Source organism: Triplophysa dalaica, chromosome 21 (assembly GCF_015846415.1).
Source record: "Triplophysa dalaica isolate WHDGS20190420 chromosome 21, ASM1584641v1, whole genome shotgun sequence".
Taxonomy (NCBI): domain Eukaryota; kingdom Metazoa; phylum Chordata; class Actinopteri; order Cypriniformes; family Nemacheilidae; genus Triplophysa; species Triplophysa dalaica.
In genome coordinates, this window is record NC_079562.1 from 11,652,020 (window position 1) to 11,669,292 (window position 17,273).

At 36.1% G+C, this 17,273-nt stretch overlaps 1 protein-coding gene across 3 annotated transcripts in view; it reads right to left on the reverse strand.

The window, feature by feature from the left end:
* Nucleotides 1–17,273, reverse strand: part of si:ch211-51h4.2 (uncharacterized) — an 82,705-nt gene that overhangs the window by 41,412 nt on the left and 24,020 nt on the right. For all 3 annotated transcript variants that reach the window (XM_056734188.1, XM_056734187.1, XM_056734189.1), the window contains exon 8: nt 9,859–9,982. In XM_056734188.1, the coding sequence (XP_056590166.1) occupies nt 9,859–9,982 (124 nt within the window). The remainder of the gene's footprint in view (nt 1–9,858; nt 9,983–17,273) is intronic.

A 17,273-nucleotide genomic window follows, 5' to 3' on the forward strand; every position in this document is an offset into this window, starting at 1 on the left:
GACTCCAATCTTCTAATGCACACATGAGAGCAGATGAATGACCGAAGAATCTATTTCACGGAGGATCCGGATGAACGTTGAGAAGGGGGACAGGGGGCAGGAGCTGGACGCAATGCTGGCGGTGCCGACGTCACATAACCCTCAATTTGGATGTTGCACTTTTTGCATGTCAAAATGGGAGTGAGGTCTTCACTTAAAGGGATGATTCATCCAAAGATGAAAATTCTGTCATCATTCACTCTACCTCTTGTCATTTCAAACCTGCAAGATGTCCTTTCTTCTTCAGAAGTTGATAACCGAACAATGGCGGTACCCATTCACTTATATTGTACAGACACAAAACCAATGAAAGTAAATGGGTGCCAGTTACCAACATTCTTCAAAATATATTATTTTGTGTTCTGCGAAAGAAAGAGAGTCATAAAGGTTTGAATTGACAAGAGGGTTAAAGCTATAAAATGTTTGGATTGAACTATCCCTTTAAGTGTAATATAGCACACTTGTCTCGTGGACAACTTTAAAAAAACATCTTATGGTGCTTTCTGTCCACTTGGAATAAAGAATGATTCACTTTTATTATGTGGATGAAAAGTTTGAAGATTAAATATCCCAGTTTGTCTTTCAAAGAAAAAACAACAAGGTCAGAAATGCCATAAGGGTGAATAAATAATGGCAACATTTTTATTTTGGGTAAACTATTCTTTCAATGTGGCAAGCTGCTACAGTGTGTTGCTTGGCAACTGCAAATAACGTACAGCTGAAAAAAACATCTGCTTCAGTATATGGCAAAAATTTCATCAATTTCTTCATTGTAATTTACTTTTCAGTGTGAAGTCACGGCGAACTGCATGTCACTTTGACCGACCCCCAAAGTCACAATTGATTGTCACAATAAACACAATTAGCTAAAAAAGCTTAATTTGTTCCTTAAAGTGAGTAAAAAAGAGTGAACAAATGATGCCGGCTGCTCGCAGGGGCAGTGATGCAGTGTAAATGGCCTATTTTATCTCCGACTCTCAAAGGGTGAGGTATAAATACTCTCTTGACCATCTCGCGAAATGGGACACAAACCACAGGTAAGTAGAAAAGAGAGTGGATGTTATTTTGAGTTTCTTAGAGTGGCAACACTAAAAGGCGCAGCTCTCAGACAAAGAGGTCATTTGTGGACCCTTCGCACAATATAATGAGCAATAAAAAGTGTAGTGAACTTTTTGGCTGTCTATTTGAAGGACAGCTATTTGGCTACTGCCCACTGGAGGCTTTGATGTTTTATTAACAGAGCCGAACACAGTGTGTCAGACACTAGGGGTGTAGATGTACTGTACAGAGTGATGTGGGCAGAGCTAGACAGTGGAGAGCGCAGAGGAACGTCTGGTCTCCTGACATTGATCTGTTTGGTTTGTTCAGTCCTCGCAGCAGGATTGGTTTTACAGAAAGCTGAGGTACCAACTCCGAAACCAACGCGAATCAATGAGATCGGAATACATATACACACACCATTATTTTTGTTTCTTGTGTTAATTTCAATGCATTATTTTAGACTGTTAAAAGTAGTATGGCATTTTTGGTGCTACTGTATTTTCTATTATGTTTATGTCATTTAATAATATACGTTACACTTCACAATAATCTATTGTTGTATTAGTTCATAAAAATTAACAAAACCTATACTACGTTACTATACTACAAGTTAATTTTAATTCAGCATTTATGCATTCAATTTTAAAATCAAACATTGTAACTTTTAAGTTTAGCTAATGAACAGTGTATGAAATTTAGCGGCATCTAGTGGTGGGGTTGTGAATTGCAAACAATGGCTCACTCCACTCCTCCATTTCGAGGCACTGAAACAGGGCTAAGATGTCGTCATGTTTTTGCTTCTTTGCCGAAGGAGATAAAGTATTTACGAAATGCACTCTGTAGAGCAGTTTGTCCGTTTAGGGCTACTGTAGAAACAACATGGTGAATTCCATGTAAGGGGACCCGCAGTGGTATGTAGATAGAAAAAGCTCTTTCTAAGATATTAAAACATTCCAAATCATTTTCTTTCTACACATCTGAAGACAAAGTTATGTAGGTCTCTTGCATTTCCTTCAATAGATCCTCAAAAAAAGACCTTTAAAATGAGATCAAACTGAGACTTTTGTTTCTGTCTCCTGAGTACGTATTAAGTTTTCTCCTAAAAAACAGACCTATATAATGACATTCATAATGTTCATAACATTCATAGGAAATCTAAACAATATCTCAATTTGTACTTCCAAGACAACGATGTCTCTAATCTTACATTACTCAGATATTTTATTATAACGTCAGATCAAAATGACCAAACACAAAACAACATGATCAACACAATTTTCATTTTTAAGAGTGCACACAGTATCACAGATATCTTAAAACACTTAAAAGTCACTCTCTGATCCATCAAAAAAGCCTGCCGTTATTATTCAGCAATACTGTGCTCAAAAGTCTCAAAAGGAAAAAAATTGGATAGTGCATTTTTAGATCAGTAGTCCTTAAAAAGCAGAGACGTCTGCGCATATGAGAAGCGGATAGGTTACTCAGGAATACGTTTTTCAACCGAGACAAAACTCGTCTTGACGACGAGACCAGAATTCACAACCTTAATGTTTGCATTGTTATTTGTGTGTGAAGCATTTAGAGCACATCTGGGGTAGATGTAGAGTACGCTGGTTGAAGAAAATAGCAGTTGTCTAATGGTAAACATCTTACGCTCTGCACTGAGCAAGTCACAGTTGAGCTTAATTGCCGTGTCCTAAAAACCGGGGCCGTGAGCCGGCAGGTTGACATTTACACGCTTTGAGAGACAGTTTTGATTGTGGTTTTATGAATTACATGATTAGAGGAGATTGTGCCAGCTATTCTAAGACACGCTGCAAGCAGATTGTGCTGATTAACTAGATAGCGATTCCCAAAAGGCCTCATGCTAGCTGCGACATTTAGAAGAAATGATTTACCAGCCCGGCAGTGAATTGTTATGATGAGGTTACAACCTTATGGATTCCTGGAGTGTGTTTGTGATGGAGTAGTGAAGCTCTTCAGCAGAGACAATAAATAAATCATCATGGACGAAGAAAATTGATTTTTTTCTCTCTCTGTCTTTTGCCTGACATATTGTGAAATCAAAAAATCGTTGAGAACTTTGAGGTAGAAGGATCCATTAGTAACTAGAGTCTCAGATATAAGACAAACCTGATTAACCCTTCTAGATAATGCCTTACACATGTATGGAAACTCTTTTTATCTGCTTAGAATAGCTCTTTCAGTAATGCTGTTGGCTTTTTCGGCTTCTCTAAGGTCACCAATTAAAAACCTGTCGCACCCTGCAGTACAATGAGCAATTCTGATGAGAAACTTTCTACAGTACAGTGATGGTATCTCCACGATAGTAAATAACAATCCTATTCATGTAATATGGCATGAGGTCCAGTAGTGGCCAAAAGTGATAAGAGGGAGTCATATTTGTACAATATTTGGTATTCTGGTTCGAATAAACCATTATAAAATGAGGAGTATGGTTCAAAATAGACAAAACTCGAAACGTTATTATTTGGCAAAAATGCAAAGAAAATGTTTTACAATATTTTTTATATTACACAAAAGCATAAAAAAGCAATAACCATGCAGGAATAAAGCATACATTTACTATAATTTGATTAGCTATTAATATCCGTTATTGTCGTAATATATTGGAGTCATGTCATGTTGTTTTAAATTCTTTGGCTAACACCCTTAAAGGGATAGTTCCCCCAAAAATGTCATTTTTACCCTCTTGACTTTCTTACTTTTGCACCGCCGTTGTTCGACCACCAACAATCTCAAAAAATCTTCTTTTGTGTTCTGCATAAGAGAAAAAATGTCAAACAGGTTTGAAATGACAAGAGGTTGAGTAAATGAAGACAGAACTTTCATTTTTGGGTAAACTATCCCTTTAAATTCTTCTTAATACTGCAGCTTCAGTTTACACTCATGCGACATTCATAAAAAACTCTTTAATGCATCTTTAATAATACATCTGAGCAAAGGTTATAGCGACTGTGACAATTCCCCAAAGTTGGACATCACTTTCGGGCACTACTCTACACCAAATACTACGGTATTACCATGTCAGCTTCACTTAAACCTCTCTTACACTAGTGGTAAAGAAACCTAGAAAAACCTTTGGAAACATTGTGACAAAGGAGACTCACTTAAATCTCCCGTTTAACCCCAGTAAAACCACGTCAGAAAAAAGCCTTTATCTGTGTTTTGTTTGACTTTGTAATAACATTTGTTTATTCCAAGTTGTCACAAACATTGTGAAACTTGAGAATGTGAGAATAAAACTGAGTTGGTAATGACAAGTGAGCTGTAGTTTGATTTAAGTGGAGAGAAGAGACCTATTAGTATTGGCTGAGTGGTTTCCTTGACGCTGCCAAGTTTGAATAAATATGTCATTTACGGCACAGGCCTATTAGTCTCTCTTAGTTTCATCTACAAAACTCATCTCGTAATTATTTTAACTACTTAGCCACAACAATCACATCAAGGTCATTTCAAATTCAACTACAGTAAAACATTTCAAAATATACACGACACTATCCAGCATGTTTTATTCATTAGCCCTTCATGAGGAAAAAAAAGCACATTTGTAAGAGATGGGTTAGGCGGAGATGAGGAGCCACTGTAGAAAAATGTATCATGTCTAAGCATGTGTGTGTGACAGCCCTTAAAGCATCTTAGCCAAACAGTCATTAGAGACGGTGTCGCATTAATGGATCGTGAGCCGGTGGGGTGCGATATTCTGACACAGTCATCCAGCCCTTGCCATGTGCTCTTAGCTTTGTTTTCTAATGCCCCTGACACAGGCGCTGACAGTAAGAATCAGTGACCTGAAAAAGCTAAAGCGTCCACACACAGCTCCTGCACAAAATCCGCCATGCCTTTGCATCTTCCCAGAATCCCTTGTGTCACAGGCCCCACAACAGAAGCGCACTGATTAGAGGCAACAGCAACATCCCTTCAGCCGACGCACACGTCCAAAACACCATTTGTGAGAACACCGCAGAGGCCTGGCCTACAAACCAAAGGACAACGATTTTCTTCAGGCTTTTCCTGTGAACGAGGCTTATACATATTTTAGCACCTAACAGCCAACTGACAAATGAAAACCTTCCTCAAAGAGATGCAGCCAAAAAAACAGCCAACAACCCACTTCAACAATCATATACAATACTTTTCATTGAACTGTAAAGAACTGTACAATATATTGAATCTATAACTGGTTTAGTCAGGTTTAGGTATAAGTACAGTATAAATAAGGGGGTCTCAATATACTGGTATTAAAACCATTAATATCATGCTAATTGTACACATATGATATTACAAATAATTGTAGCATCCATGCAAATTCTCTCAGCCTCTCTAAATTCATATTTTGAGCTTGATTCAAAATGAGAAAGCACAGAATTAAAGATTAATTTAAATTATTATTCTTTATTAAATAAATTATCATTTATCATGGTTTTATAAATCAATTATAATAATAATAGTATTAGCTATTATATATTTTTTCATTCATATATATTATTAATAACAATAAAAGATACATTTAAATGTATCTATTATTTGTCATCGTTTTATTAAACCTAAATACATTGTATATTATTATATTATATTATTCTTATTTGTAATTAATAAACATGAATTATTATTAAAAAAACTTGAAGAATTTGAATGATTATTATTTATTTATTTATTCAATTATTATAGATCATTTTATTAATCAGTTATAAATATTATGTATCATCATTAAAAAAAATATTCATCATTAATAAGCAAAATTGAAGATGAATTTGACTGACTAATATATAATAATGAAAATAAAAAATTAAATATGAATGATGTGCGTTCAGCAGGTCACAATTTGTACAGTCAAATCTGATATTATGAATAAAAATAGTGCAAAACTATGAAAAACATGGCATTACTGCTTAAACATTTTTTTATTTATTTTATTTATTTAAAGTTAAAATCTGCTAGACTGAAATGATAGTTCCTCCACTTTTAGCCATTTAAGTTCAAATTTATATATTTTGAGAAAAAATTATATCACACATAAAAAAACCAACCAGCCTCTGTACAACACCGATCCCGTCCCACAGTAGAGCTATGAATCATTTTAACAACAATTGTTCGTTCAGCAGCCAGACATTGTCTTCCAGATGAGATATTTCACAGGCCCATTTGAAAGGCATGCCATATGCATGGTTAATGAATCTATATTTCACCTTATGATTCTCTCTCAGGAGTTAAAGGAGTTTGGTCCAACATTAACAATAAATCCTCGGCTAGTGGCAATTAGTGAACCAGCACCTGACAGTTTCTCAACACACACACACACTACACCTGTTCACAATTACTGCTAGTCTGCTTTTTAACTTGTATACCATATTCCTACAAAAGCTTGGCACAGAGCTTCAAAAACTTTTTAACACTGTCTCTGACCTACGCAGAACAAACACAGGTGTGAATATTATCACATTATCCGAGATCGGCCACACCATGATGTCATTTTAACCCCATCTGCACCACCGGTCTTATAAACACAACTCAAGAACGGCATCAATGGGAGGTGCCCCATTCCATCAATGCCCCACAATTAGCATACATCCGACCCCACCACGCAACAGACATGATCATCCTGGCCTCATCTGAGCAGAAAAAGAGCAATTATCTGCCACTTACGGTGCGATGCTAAATTACATCCACTTTAACTGACAATTTGGTGGAGGGCATTTCACGGATCACTGTTACATTTGGATTGTCATGAAAATATGTTGCCCGCTGTTAAAAGGAAGAGTCAGTCACAGATGATATCTCATCAGGGCTGCAGAAGTCTCTTCCGCAGCGTCTAGGTGATGTGATTCACGGCGGGATGCGAGAGGGGCCGTCCACGCATCATAAAACCCTAACTCATAAATGATAACCGCCCAAATTATAGATAAGCACGGACATTATTAACCGGGATAATACATCATGGGGTTTGATTGATGGCCTGGAATTTGACCACTGATGAGACGTGGTTGAGAATTACTGTTAGCTGGCTTAGTGACCAGAGGCTGTGGGGCAGTCCTGTCAGTTGATGAATGGCTTGCTGTGATTATTCGAAGCATTGCAGTGGAACGGCAGCCCGCCGGCCTGACTTAAAGACTTCAGCCGTGCTAACGCTGAACGAGTGAAATTAAGGGTTGAGGTGAATTAAAGGTAAAAGGTCAGAGAACCACGAACCGTCTGGACTTAATGAAGTCACAGAAGTCTCAGAGAGAGACAGACGCTGGCATTCTCACCTAAACTGCTTTGGTCTCAGCATGAGATGGCACACCAGCAGTCCGCTCGCTGACTGAATGATAAAAAATGGGTAGTTTTGGCCATGTTGAAACTAAGGGGTTGAAACAATGAGCCCTTTTGAAGAGCTTATCCCTGGATTTGCCAAGGTTTACCTGGCCAATGGCATCAAATCTTTTGTTTGAGTTTTGTTCAAAGAATTTTGCAAGAAAAGGTTATTGGACGCTTTGTTTCTAGTTACGTCAGTGAAATAATCTATTCGAATAATTTTGAACAAAGGTCCACACATTTCCAAAACTGATATAAACAATTTCTACAAAATTAATTCCTAAGCAACCTGTTGAAATAAACAAAACTAAAGATCATTTGAATGATTGTTATTTATTTATTTAATTTTTTTGTTTCATTATTTTATTGATCATTAATAAATATTTGATATCATTATTTTTTCTAATAAATAAACATGATGTATTACTAATAAATAAAATTAAAGATCAATTTGATTAAATATAATTTTATTTTTAAATTAGTATTATTTTATTAATCATTACTAAATTGTATTGCTTTCATGTATCATTAAATATTAAATCTGAATCGAAGGGATATTTTTTATACTTATATTTTTTATATTTAATTTAATACATATCAGGTATTATTATTTTAGCATTATTTAATTATTATATTATATCTATAAAACTATGATTTATTATGAAAAAACAAAATTTAAGTGGAATCTGCCCGATTATTGCTCCTCACTATTTTTAATTAATCATTAATAAATATTATGAGTCATTATTTTTCATCTCTTCCCCATCTAGGTGATGTGAATCATGCAAGATGGGCCGTCCCCAATAAAACTCTAAATTATAAATGATTATAGCCAAAATTATAGATAAGCACGGACATTACGAACAGGGATAATACATAATGGGGTTTGATGACAGATCATGTTCAAAATTCTGGCAAAACTAATCTAAAACTATTTTCATGTAAGGCATTCATTCGTCATGAAGATAAAAACTCTGCTTTATCATTGAGGTTTGCTAATTTTCAAGAAAAAACTTTTCCTCCCTTTAGCAAATCAGCTAAAAGGAATGTCCTGAACTTTTTCTCTCATCCCATGAGGCTGGAGTAACTAGGTAACCATCTCCAGCCTAAAGCACCGAGCTCCTTGTCCAAAAGGACGCCACATCCCTGGTGGAGAACATTCAGGACATTGCAATGAGAAATGTCAAGCTAACCAACCCAACATTAAAAATGAAAAATATTAACCGTGTTTCTTCTCTACATTTATTCTAAAAGACTTCAACCAAGACACTTCATCTCTGCATGTAACCTGTTAAAGTTATGAGGTGTCAGTTATAGATCACATAGTGTTTATTCGAGGCGACACTCTCCTCTGACCTTATTACTGAAGTGAAGGAAGACGCCTACACATACAGTACATGCACGCTCTCATCCTCAGAAACAGCTCGTCACAAACCATTATTATTTCATAATTATCCTTCATTATGTCTACAGTGTCACATCTTCCCAGATTTTCCAGTTTATTAATTTCCGTCCTTCACGGCTCCTTCACAAATTAATAAGGCACTCGTTCTGTAGGCATAATTAACAACAAATGATAACACAAATATAAATAACACAAATGAAAATAAACCCTTGCGTCAAATATGTGAATATTAATGTTTCTTGATTGGTACTGCCATAGAAAAAAAATTATGACTTGAGCTCTGAATCTTCATACAATATGATCTTAAGAAAACAACATCAGGGTATTGCAAAGAAAACCCTTTTGAGATTTAAACATGATATTGGTAGATAAACATGAAATTCAAGCTCTTCATTCATTAAAGAAACACTGAGATCATATAATGTATAAATAATCAATATGTATGGATAATATCATTAAAATGATTGTACTGTATAAATATTGTTCATAAAAATAATTGTGATCTTTTACAATTACTTTCAATTATGATTAAATACTACTGTTATTTCCCATTTTAAAGTCCTCCACCTGTTCTGAGGCTTATATAGAGTGACAAATGAATTTAGACCTTCGGTTTGTACACAGCAAGGGCACCATTCAAACTGCACTTTATCTCTGCATTTGAAAGTGAATTTGTGAATGTCTCTGTAGTCTTTAAAATAATGTGCCTTTCTGCTGAAACGCCGTGTCGACAGTCCCTGCAGACAAAATGATCTTTAATCTAATTTGAGTTGATGAATTAATGTATTGAAAACAAATTGGATCTGCATGGATCAAATGAGAGCTGGAAACACATCGATGAATGGGATAGCTGAATGGCAATGCGTACACCACTGAACACTATTCTATACACTATAAGTGCATTTCTATCCCATGAGACAAACAGTTAAAAAAATGTTTGTAATTCTGTAAGACACATATCTCTTTTTCATTGAAAGTGATATACATATCAAGAAATGCATTCCTTGTTGAAACATTTTAGACACAGAACCTGTTGTTTAAAAATCTACTGAACTTACCGTAATGACCAGTAGAATCCCTTTGAGGAGCGTCAGCAGTGACGTGATTGGTTGAATGATCGTTTGGGCCAGCAGAATACCTAATGAGAGCGTCCACGTAAAGGCGGGGATCACATAGACAGGACTGCAAAGCAAAAGCAGACAAACAGTCATCCAGTACCCCATTGTTTTAAATTACAGCTTCAGTAACTCCAAATAATGCTAAACACAGCCTTTCAAAATGACATACTACGGCGAAACGACATGACAACAACACAATACAATTCAAAAAAGAGTATTCTTTGCAATTTCCCTGCAAAACATAGACTTATTCTCCCTAAATCACATCCTGAATGAAGAGAGGCTCATTTATCCTCTCTCAAGACAACAACAGGGGGCAGGTAATTGTTTTGAAGTGTCTGTCTCTGTCGGATAAGAGTGCCATTTGAGCACTCATACAGTAAACTTTATAGCTAAAGTGGTCAGAAAAGACTAACACTGTCAAATTACATATGCAAAAGCATAAAAACTCAAGAGTCAGGAACAAACACAATATCCATTGAGGTCCAAAATCTGAAACTTACGTTTCTTCTACTGAAAGCACATAAAATGATTCTGAGATAAATAGGATTATGTGGTTATGCACAAAGTCGTCCACGCTAGCTTGAAATGAAGTGAAATTGCAATAAATAAGAAAAAAGCACACTAAAAGCATTTTCACCACTATACATGTAGTTACAGTACGACAAGATGACTTTTTCACGGACGTATACATACAAATATTATTATTTTTGTACAGTTATTTATTTCTGACCTTTACCGAAATGCGTTTACAGAAGTCGTGCCACTCGGCGACCATGTTTGTAATGCCTCTGTGAAGCTATTTTAGTCAGCATTCGCTGACAAAGACAGCAGTTAAATATCATATTTCCAACCAACAATTAAACAAATATTTTTTCTTAAAGGCAGGATCGATGATTCTGTCCAAAAATTTTTTTTGTCATGTTGGTTGGAAATCTCTTTACATCCTGAAAGCAATCAAGAAGTAGTGGTCAAAAACTTTTTCTTAATTATATATCATCTGTGAAAGGCGTTTGACCAAAAAACTTCGCCCAATCAAAATGTTCTGGCCGAACGCTGTGACTGGTCATGTGTACATTTTCAGCCAACGTATTTTGGATACCACTGCGCACCTTGTTCACGCAGACATCATACGTCATCAGCGCGCTCACGTCTGCTGTGGTATATAGGAAGAATGGGGGACAATCAGCAACAATCAAATTTCCCTGCGGAACCGACAACATGTTAAATCTACAAAACAAAAGTCCGTTTTTGAAAAAGCAGTGTTGAAAAACGTCTGGATCATGAAAGCGATCGAATTAATCGGTTCAGCTTTTACACAATGGAGACAGCTCTGGCAGACAAAGGGTCTGAAAGACGATACCATGGTTGCTCTCTCTCTTTTGGACAGGTTGTACATGCTTTGAGAAGAATTTTATGGATTTAGTTTGTACGAAATACATTCATGTATTTGGAGGAGGCTGACAAACGGCTTTGGACGGTAAATCGCATAGAGGGTGGGATTATAATTTCATTGCTAGCAGACTAAAGTTAGCAGCTTTCCAAATCAACCACCCCTCCTTTAGGCTGAAATTGCGCTAAAATCTGATTTTCAAGATGGCTTCAGCTGGTGCGCATGCACATAGGTTAGCCTCTGTGTAAAGCCCCACCCCAGAGAATCGGCAGCCTTAACTGAATGGCTGCTTCTACGGGAGGGCGGAACTTCCTGTACTAGATTGGCCATTTTGAGCATTGCCTTCCCTCCCTATTTGTGGTTAATATAATCTTGTTAATATCTACAAACTTTTACTATAATTGTATATTAGTGTAGCACTTTACATTAACACAGATTTCTACGATATTTATCACAAAATGATTCCAATCTTAAACATTCACATAAGAGCAAATGTAACAAACAATAAAACCAATAATATTTGTTTTTTCTTTATTTACACTTTCTAAACAATAACAGCACAGACTGTATGTACAATGTGAACATTTGGATTTAATGAGTCATTGACTGTCTATTTTGACAGAAATGAATTTACTCCCATGCTTTGGTTCAGTGTGCTGTAGCATCAAACAACTTCTGTCGAGTTTCACCTGGCAGACATATGGTGTTACATTCTCCTGCGAAGCGTCCCAATATATCTGGGAATTCATTTTTCTGTTGATGATACAGCAACAAGCTGTACAGGCCCTGAGACACCGAAACAGCTCCTCCACCATACAGCTGGCATGATGCTTTGATGTTGGTAGCATTGTTTTATCTGTAGTTTTATCAGTCCACAAAATATTTTGCCAGTAGCATTGGAAAACACCAGGTGCTTTTTTGAGGGTTTGTTTTGGACAGAAGTGGTTTCCTCTGAGGCGTCTTCCCTTGAACGCTGTTCTGCATATCGCAGAAGCATCAACATGAGTTAGAAACATTTCTTTAGCCGACTCTCCAGGATTCTCCTTTACATCTTCCAACATTCTGCAATCATCTTTGCAGGATGTCTTTTCCTAAAACAAGTCTAGCCTTTCTCCATTTACAGACAATTTGTCTTACTGTGAACTAACATCAAAAGCTAATACAGATAGTTTTATAATATTTCTAGCCTCGTGCATGTCAACAATTCCATACTCATGTTAGCTTTATTATGCTTGGGCGGCACAAATGTTTTGTAGACCTGTCACCATGAATGCTATTTTACTAATCCACACATTTTTTCTTGCAACTATGTTTGTGGAGCGAGGTCATTTTTTTAACGTCACAAAGCAAACTTATTTATTACCTCAATTCAGCAAGACGACCATTTCCAACAGATAAATATGGGATTTTATAACGGATTAAGAGAACTGCGAACACTCTACCGGGGCTGAAATAACCTATTGATTTGTGCTCGGCTGCTCACAGGTTCACTTTACATTCACTGTCTCTCTCTGCTACCTGGGTGGGTTTTCTGAAAGACCTCTGTCTATGATGGGCTCTTAATGAAGCATTCAACCACCGATATGGTCCAGGCTGCCTTGAGTGGTTAATTTTCAGGTTAAGTATTTACTGGGGTGTTGCAAAATAAATTACCTTTGTGGCCATAAGTGCAATTACACAGAAATTCTGCAGGGAACAATAGTACAATATGCGAGACCCTCTGGGTGTTCGTCGCTGATCAACATCTATTCTTATAACATCTTATATGCTTATATAATTTTGTGCAATGCATGTGCGGATGTTGGGATTTAATAAATAAAAAAAAACGTATTATGATAGCAATCATACCAGAAATGTAAAATTACAAAGGTCTTATTTTTTTTAAAGATGGAGGGGCATAATTTGCATTAATCCTTTAAATTATATATTATTTATACTGTTAAAACAGACAATGCATAGGATAAACAATGCTTCCCTTCAGATTAGGTGGACTGGCATCACAGATTCACATTTCCTTCATGTATCTCTGTTTGTCTGAGGTAAACACCTTAAATCCCAAGAGACCTGAATCCAATCTAGAATAGCAATAAGAGAGAACGTCCGTATTAATGAGTGCTAGCCTTGAGTTAACTCCACAGGTTGTTAAACAACAGCTACAAAAGAATATACTTCAGGAAAAACTATCAATACAACAGTAAATAGTTTCCAACTGCACATAAATTTATAATGTATCTGAGATTTGTTACTGTCCTGTGATGTTAAATGATAATCTAAAACCCTACACTCTCTCCACTAGCTGACCAAGCTTATTTTCATCAGTCAGTCATCTTTGCAACTCGCGGCTCTATGAACACCACGATAAAAGGATCGAATGACGAATCAATATACTTCATCACCAAATGCTTTGATCAACATGTTTACTTGTGGGTTTGGCATTGATGCGTCCCTCAAGGATTGTGGGAACGGTTTCACATTACGGTGTGGGTCTAAGTGCTGCAAATAGGCTAAATATATGCTAGAGAGAAACGGACAGGAAAACAGGAAAAGTGGGTTAGGAAGAGAGAGATGGAGTGAAGGTTTTCTCTACCAGATGGAGGTATTGACAGCACACATTTGTCTGTAACATCCTTCCTCCTGTGTGTTGGAAATGCCCACTGTGCCATTTTGACATCATGACAGAATAAAATGATTTCTTATACAATGAGATACTAAATAAATCTTTATCTCTCAAAACCTACATAAGCTGCTTGTCATAATGTGTAGACGGTTTTAAAGCAACAAAATAAACAAACCTTACTGCGCATGCATGGTTTTGTGCCCCAAACTTCCAGTACATATTTGCAAGTCCCTGCAGTTCATTTCTGATGATAAGATACCACTATTACATTAACTAACAAGTTAAAAGTATGTATAGCTAGTATTATTTTCGGTTACCAGTAGAAAAAACGCTACGTTTCTAAACAATAATGCAACAAAGTAAAACGACCCATTCAACAAATGTATTATATAATAGAATTAATATACAATAAAATTCAACAAATTGATAATTTAATCAAATTCATCTACAAAAGAATTAAAACACTTTTTTATTTATTTAATACAATTATTATGCAATAAATAAAATTTAAATAGAAATATTTTAGCCACTAGCCAAACCGATCAACAAACACAGACCGGAAGTTAACTTATGCGTCCAATGAAACCGTATACATTAGTATTCTATAAATATCTAGTTCATCACAATTAAATGATGATTAAACATTAGAGCTCATAAAAAACTTTTAAACTGATAAAAAATATCCAGATAAAAAAATGAATATCTAATACTTTCATTGTGAATTTTTGTAAATTTGTAACTTGCTTGAAATGTTCTTTGGACCTTACAATCGGGGGTGCATTTCTCAAAAGCATTGTTAGGCCACTCGCAGGTTCCATCGTACCTTCATAGTTTAACGATTCATATGTTTCCCCATCAACACTATTTAAAAAGCATCCCAGGGTGAAATCTCAAGAAGCTGCTTAATAAAATTGCAAGAAAACATTTGTACAAATGGTAGTTAAAGGATGGTTACACTGAAAATGCTAAAACATGACACATTTTGCACGGAAAACACACCAGTCTAATGCGGCCACATGCTGTTGGAATTATTAGAAACCTGAGTTTCCAAGGTAAAAATTGCACACCCCCTCTGATGTCATGGTTACCAATGGGAAGTTGGGAAATAATTTTGATACCCAAAATCCTGAGATGGAAATGATTTAAACATTAAATATGGCGGAGAAGGAGTTCCGCTGTGGTAGGCATGCTTTATTATTTTCCGCAGCGGCTTCATTCTCTTGTCTTGTGGTTACATTAGTACATATTTACATAAACAGTATCAAGAATTCGAAGCATATTGTATTGTTTTTTCTTGAAATGTATTGTATTGTTTTATACACGGCAAAAATGTACAGTATTAACAATCTTCCAGAATAGTCAGCATGCTGCACCTAAACGATACAGTTGGATGTATGGTTGAAAACTATTACCCGAATTTTCCCAAGACACGTCCAAGTATGAATCAGGCATCCTCGATTCTTTTCTGACAACAAAGCACCTGAACACAACAAGCTCATAATCATCAAATTTCACAAAGCACAGGAAGGCCGCAAAATTCTTTAAAGTCTTCCTCTGGGTGTTCATGATAAAGTCATACAACAATATGACAGTGAGTACAGATTTTTCACTCTTCCCTCAAGCACTCTAACAAACTCACCCAACTTACTTCAGTTGTCAATATAAACTCTCATCCCATGATGCCTTTTAGAAAATTCACCTTAAGCACCATCACTGTGAAGACTGTTTTTTGCCTGATGATAATCTTCTTTCTCAAAGCACCAGTAGGTAATTTAACTTTAATACGGTGATTCATTATTTATGTCTGGAGTATTGAAAGCACTGTGTTTAAAAATATACAAGATAAATTGATTTCCTTCCTTTGCATAATGCACTGAATGATCATCCTTTTTCCAGCTGAAGTTGTCTCGAGTGGGTGTTTTTGAAGGGCAGTGGTGTGTTTTAATTAAAATTAAAAACTGTCAGGTTAACAGGTTCAACCTCAAGGGCGAAAAAATACCAAAAGGGTTTAGATACAAGGATCAAGTCTGTATAGTGAATTCACATGGTCTGTATACTTAGTTTCAAGCACTGTTTTGAATGATACTTTCAATGTTTCTAAAAGGGGTCATATCTTATTTTAAATTAAATAAGCTCCTTTCCCTGTAGCCCACTTGTAGTCACAGTTTAATTTTACATTATCATTTTCCATGTTTTCTCTGACCCTGATCTATCTCTGATCTCTTTGTTGCCGTGCCATTAAAATATACATAAAAACCCTTATGTAAAACCAGAGATATTGTTTTTAGAGCTATGTATGACGAATATGTAAATGTGGCTGACCTTATGTTGTGTGTGTTTCTGACTTAGGTTAAATTAGTTTTTGTTACTAAGATTCAATTAAGTCTTGTTAGGCTGTGGAGGATGTTCTGAACCCTTTCAAAAGATTAAGCAAAATCCAATTTTTCAAGACACAACCTGAAAAAAATCCATCAAAACAAAATGAACCATTAGAAATCAAAAAGTACAACTTGCTGGATAGAGAAACGATGCAAAAAACTGGAGCAGGATGTAATTATAGCCATTCCCTAATTGAATTATGACACCGTATGTTGCGCTTGGAGAGGATCCCTGTCTGCTTATTCAATTTTTCATATTTACTTCCTGTTCCTTCAACTGAATGCTAATGAAAATATGAGCCTTCTTAACAGTTTCAAAGGCAAGCTGCAGGAGAATCGTTTCCAAAATTAAAAAAAAAAGTGCCAAAAGAAGACCCGGTTTATACTGCAAAGTCGATTAGGAATTTGATCTTCATAAAATCTAAGCTACACAAGGAGAGGGACCGTATTTACAGTGAATCCAAATGGTAATTAATTTACACAGGCCCCAAACCCCACATTGTAGCTATAAACTGTTTAAATAGTCACATAGAGTGTGATAAATAGATTTCTACCACATTTTCATCAGTTCAGCACACCGTTTGCATTAAAATTAGCCTCAGCACAAAAGGTCTTACTTGCAGCTATTCACACATCTTCTAAACAACATCACACAGTTAACACGTGGAGCGGGAACACTGTTACGTGTTAAAACATGCACCAAAATAAATATCAGCTGTTGTTGCGCTTTTCATGTGCTGTGCGAAACAGGCCTTACTCAATGACTTCACAGACATCAAAAGTTGTTCTGATTTGTCCTCTCACAAAACATCACAGGGGGGAAAAATGAGCCTGTGTTTTTGGAGCGAAGTATTTGGAGATCAAACACCCCACAGGCAAAATGTAATGAGAGAATTTTCCAACCCGACTGCATTTATAAGCATTCCTCAACCCAGGCGGTGACTTGACAGACAAGCAGAGAGTTCAG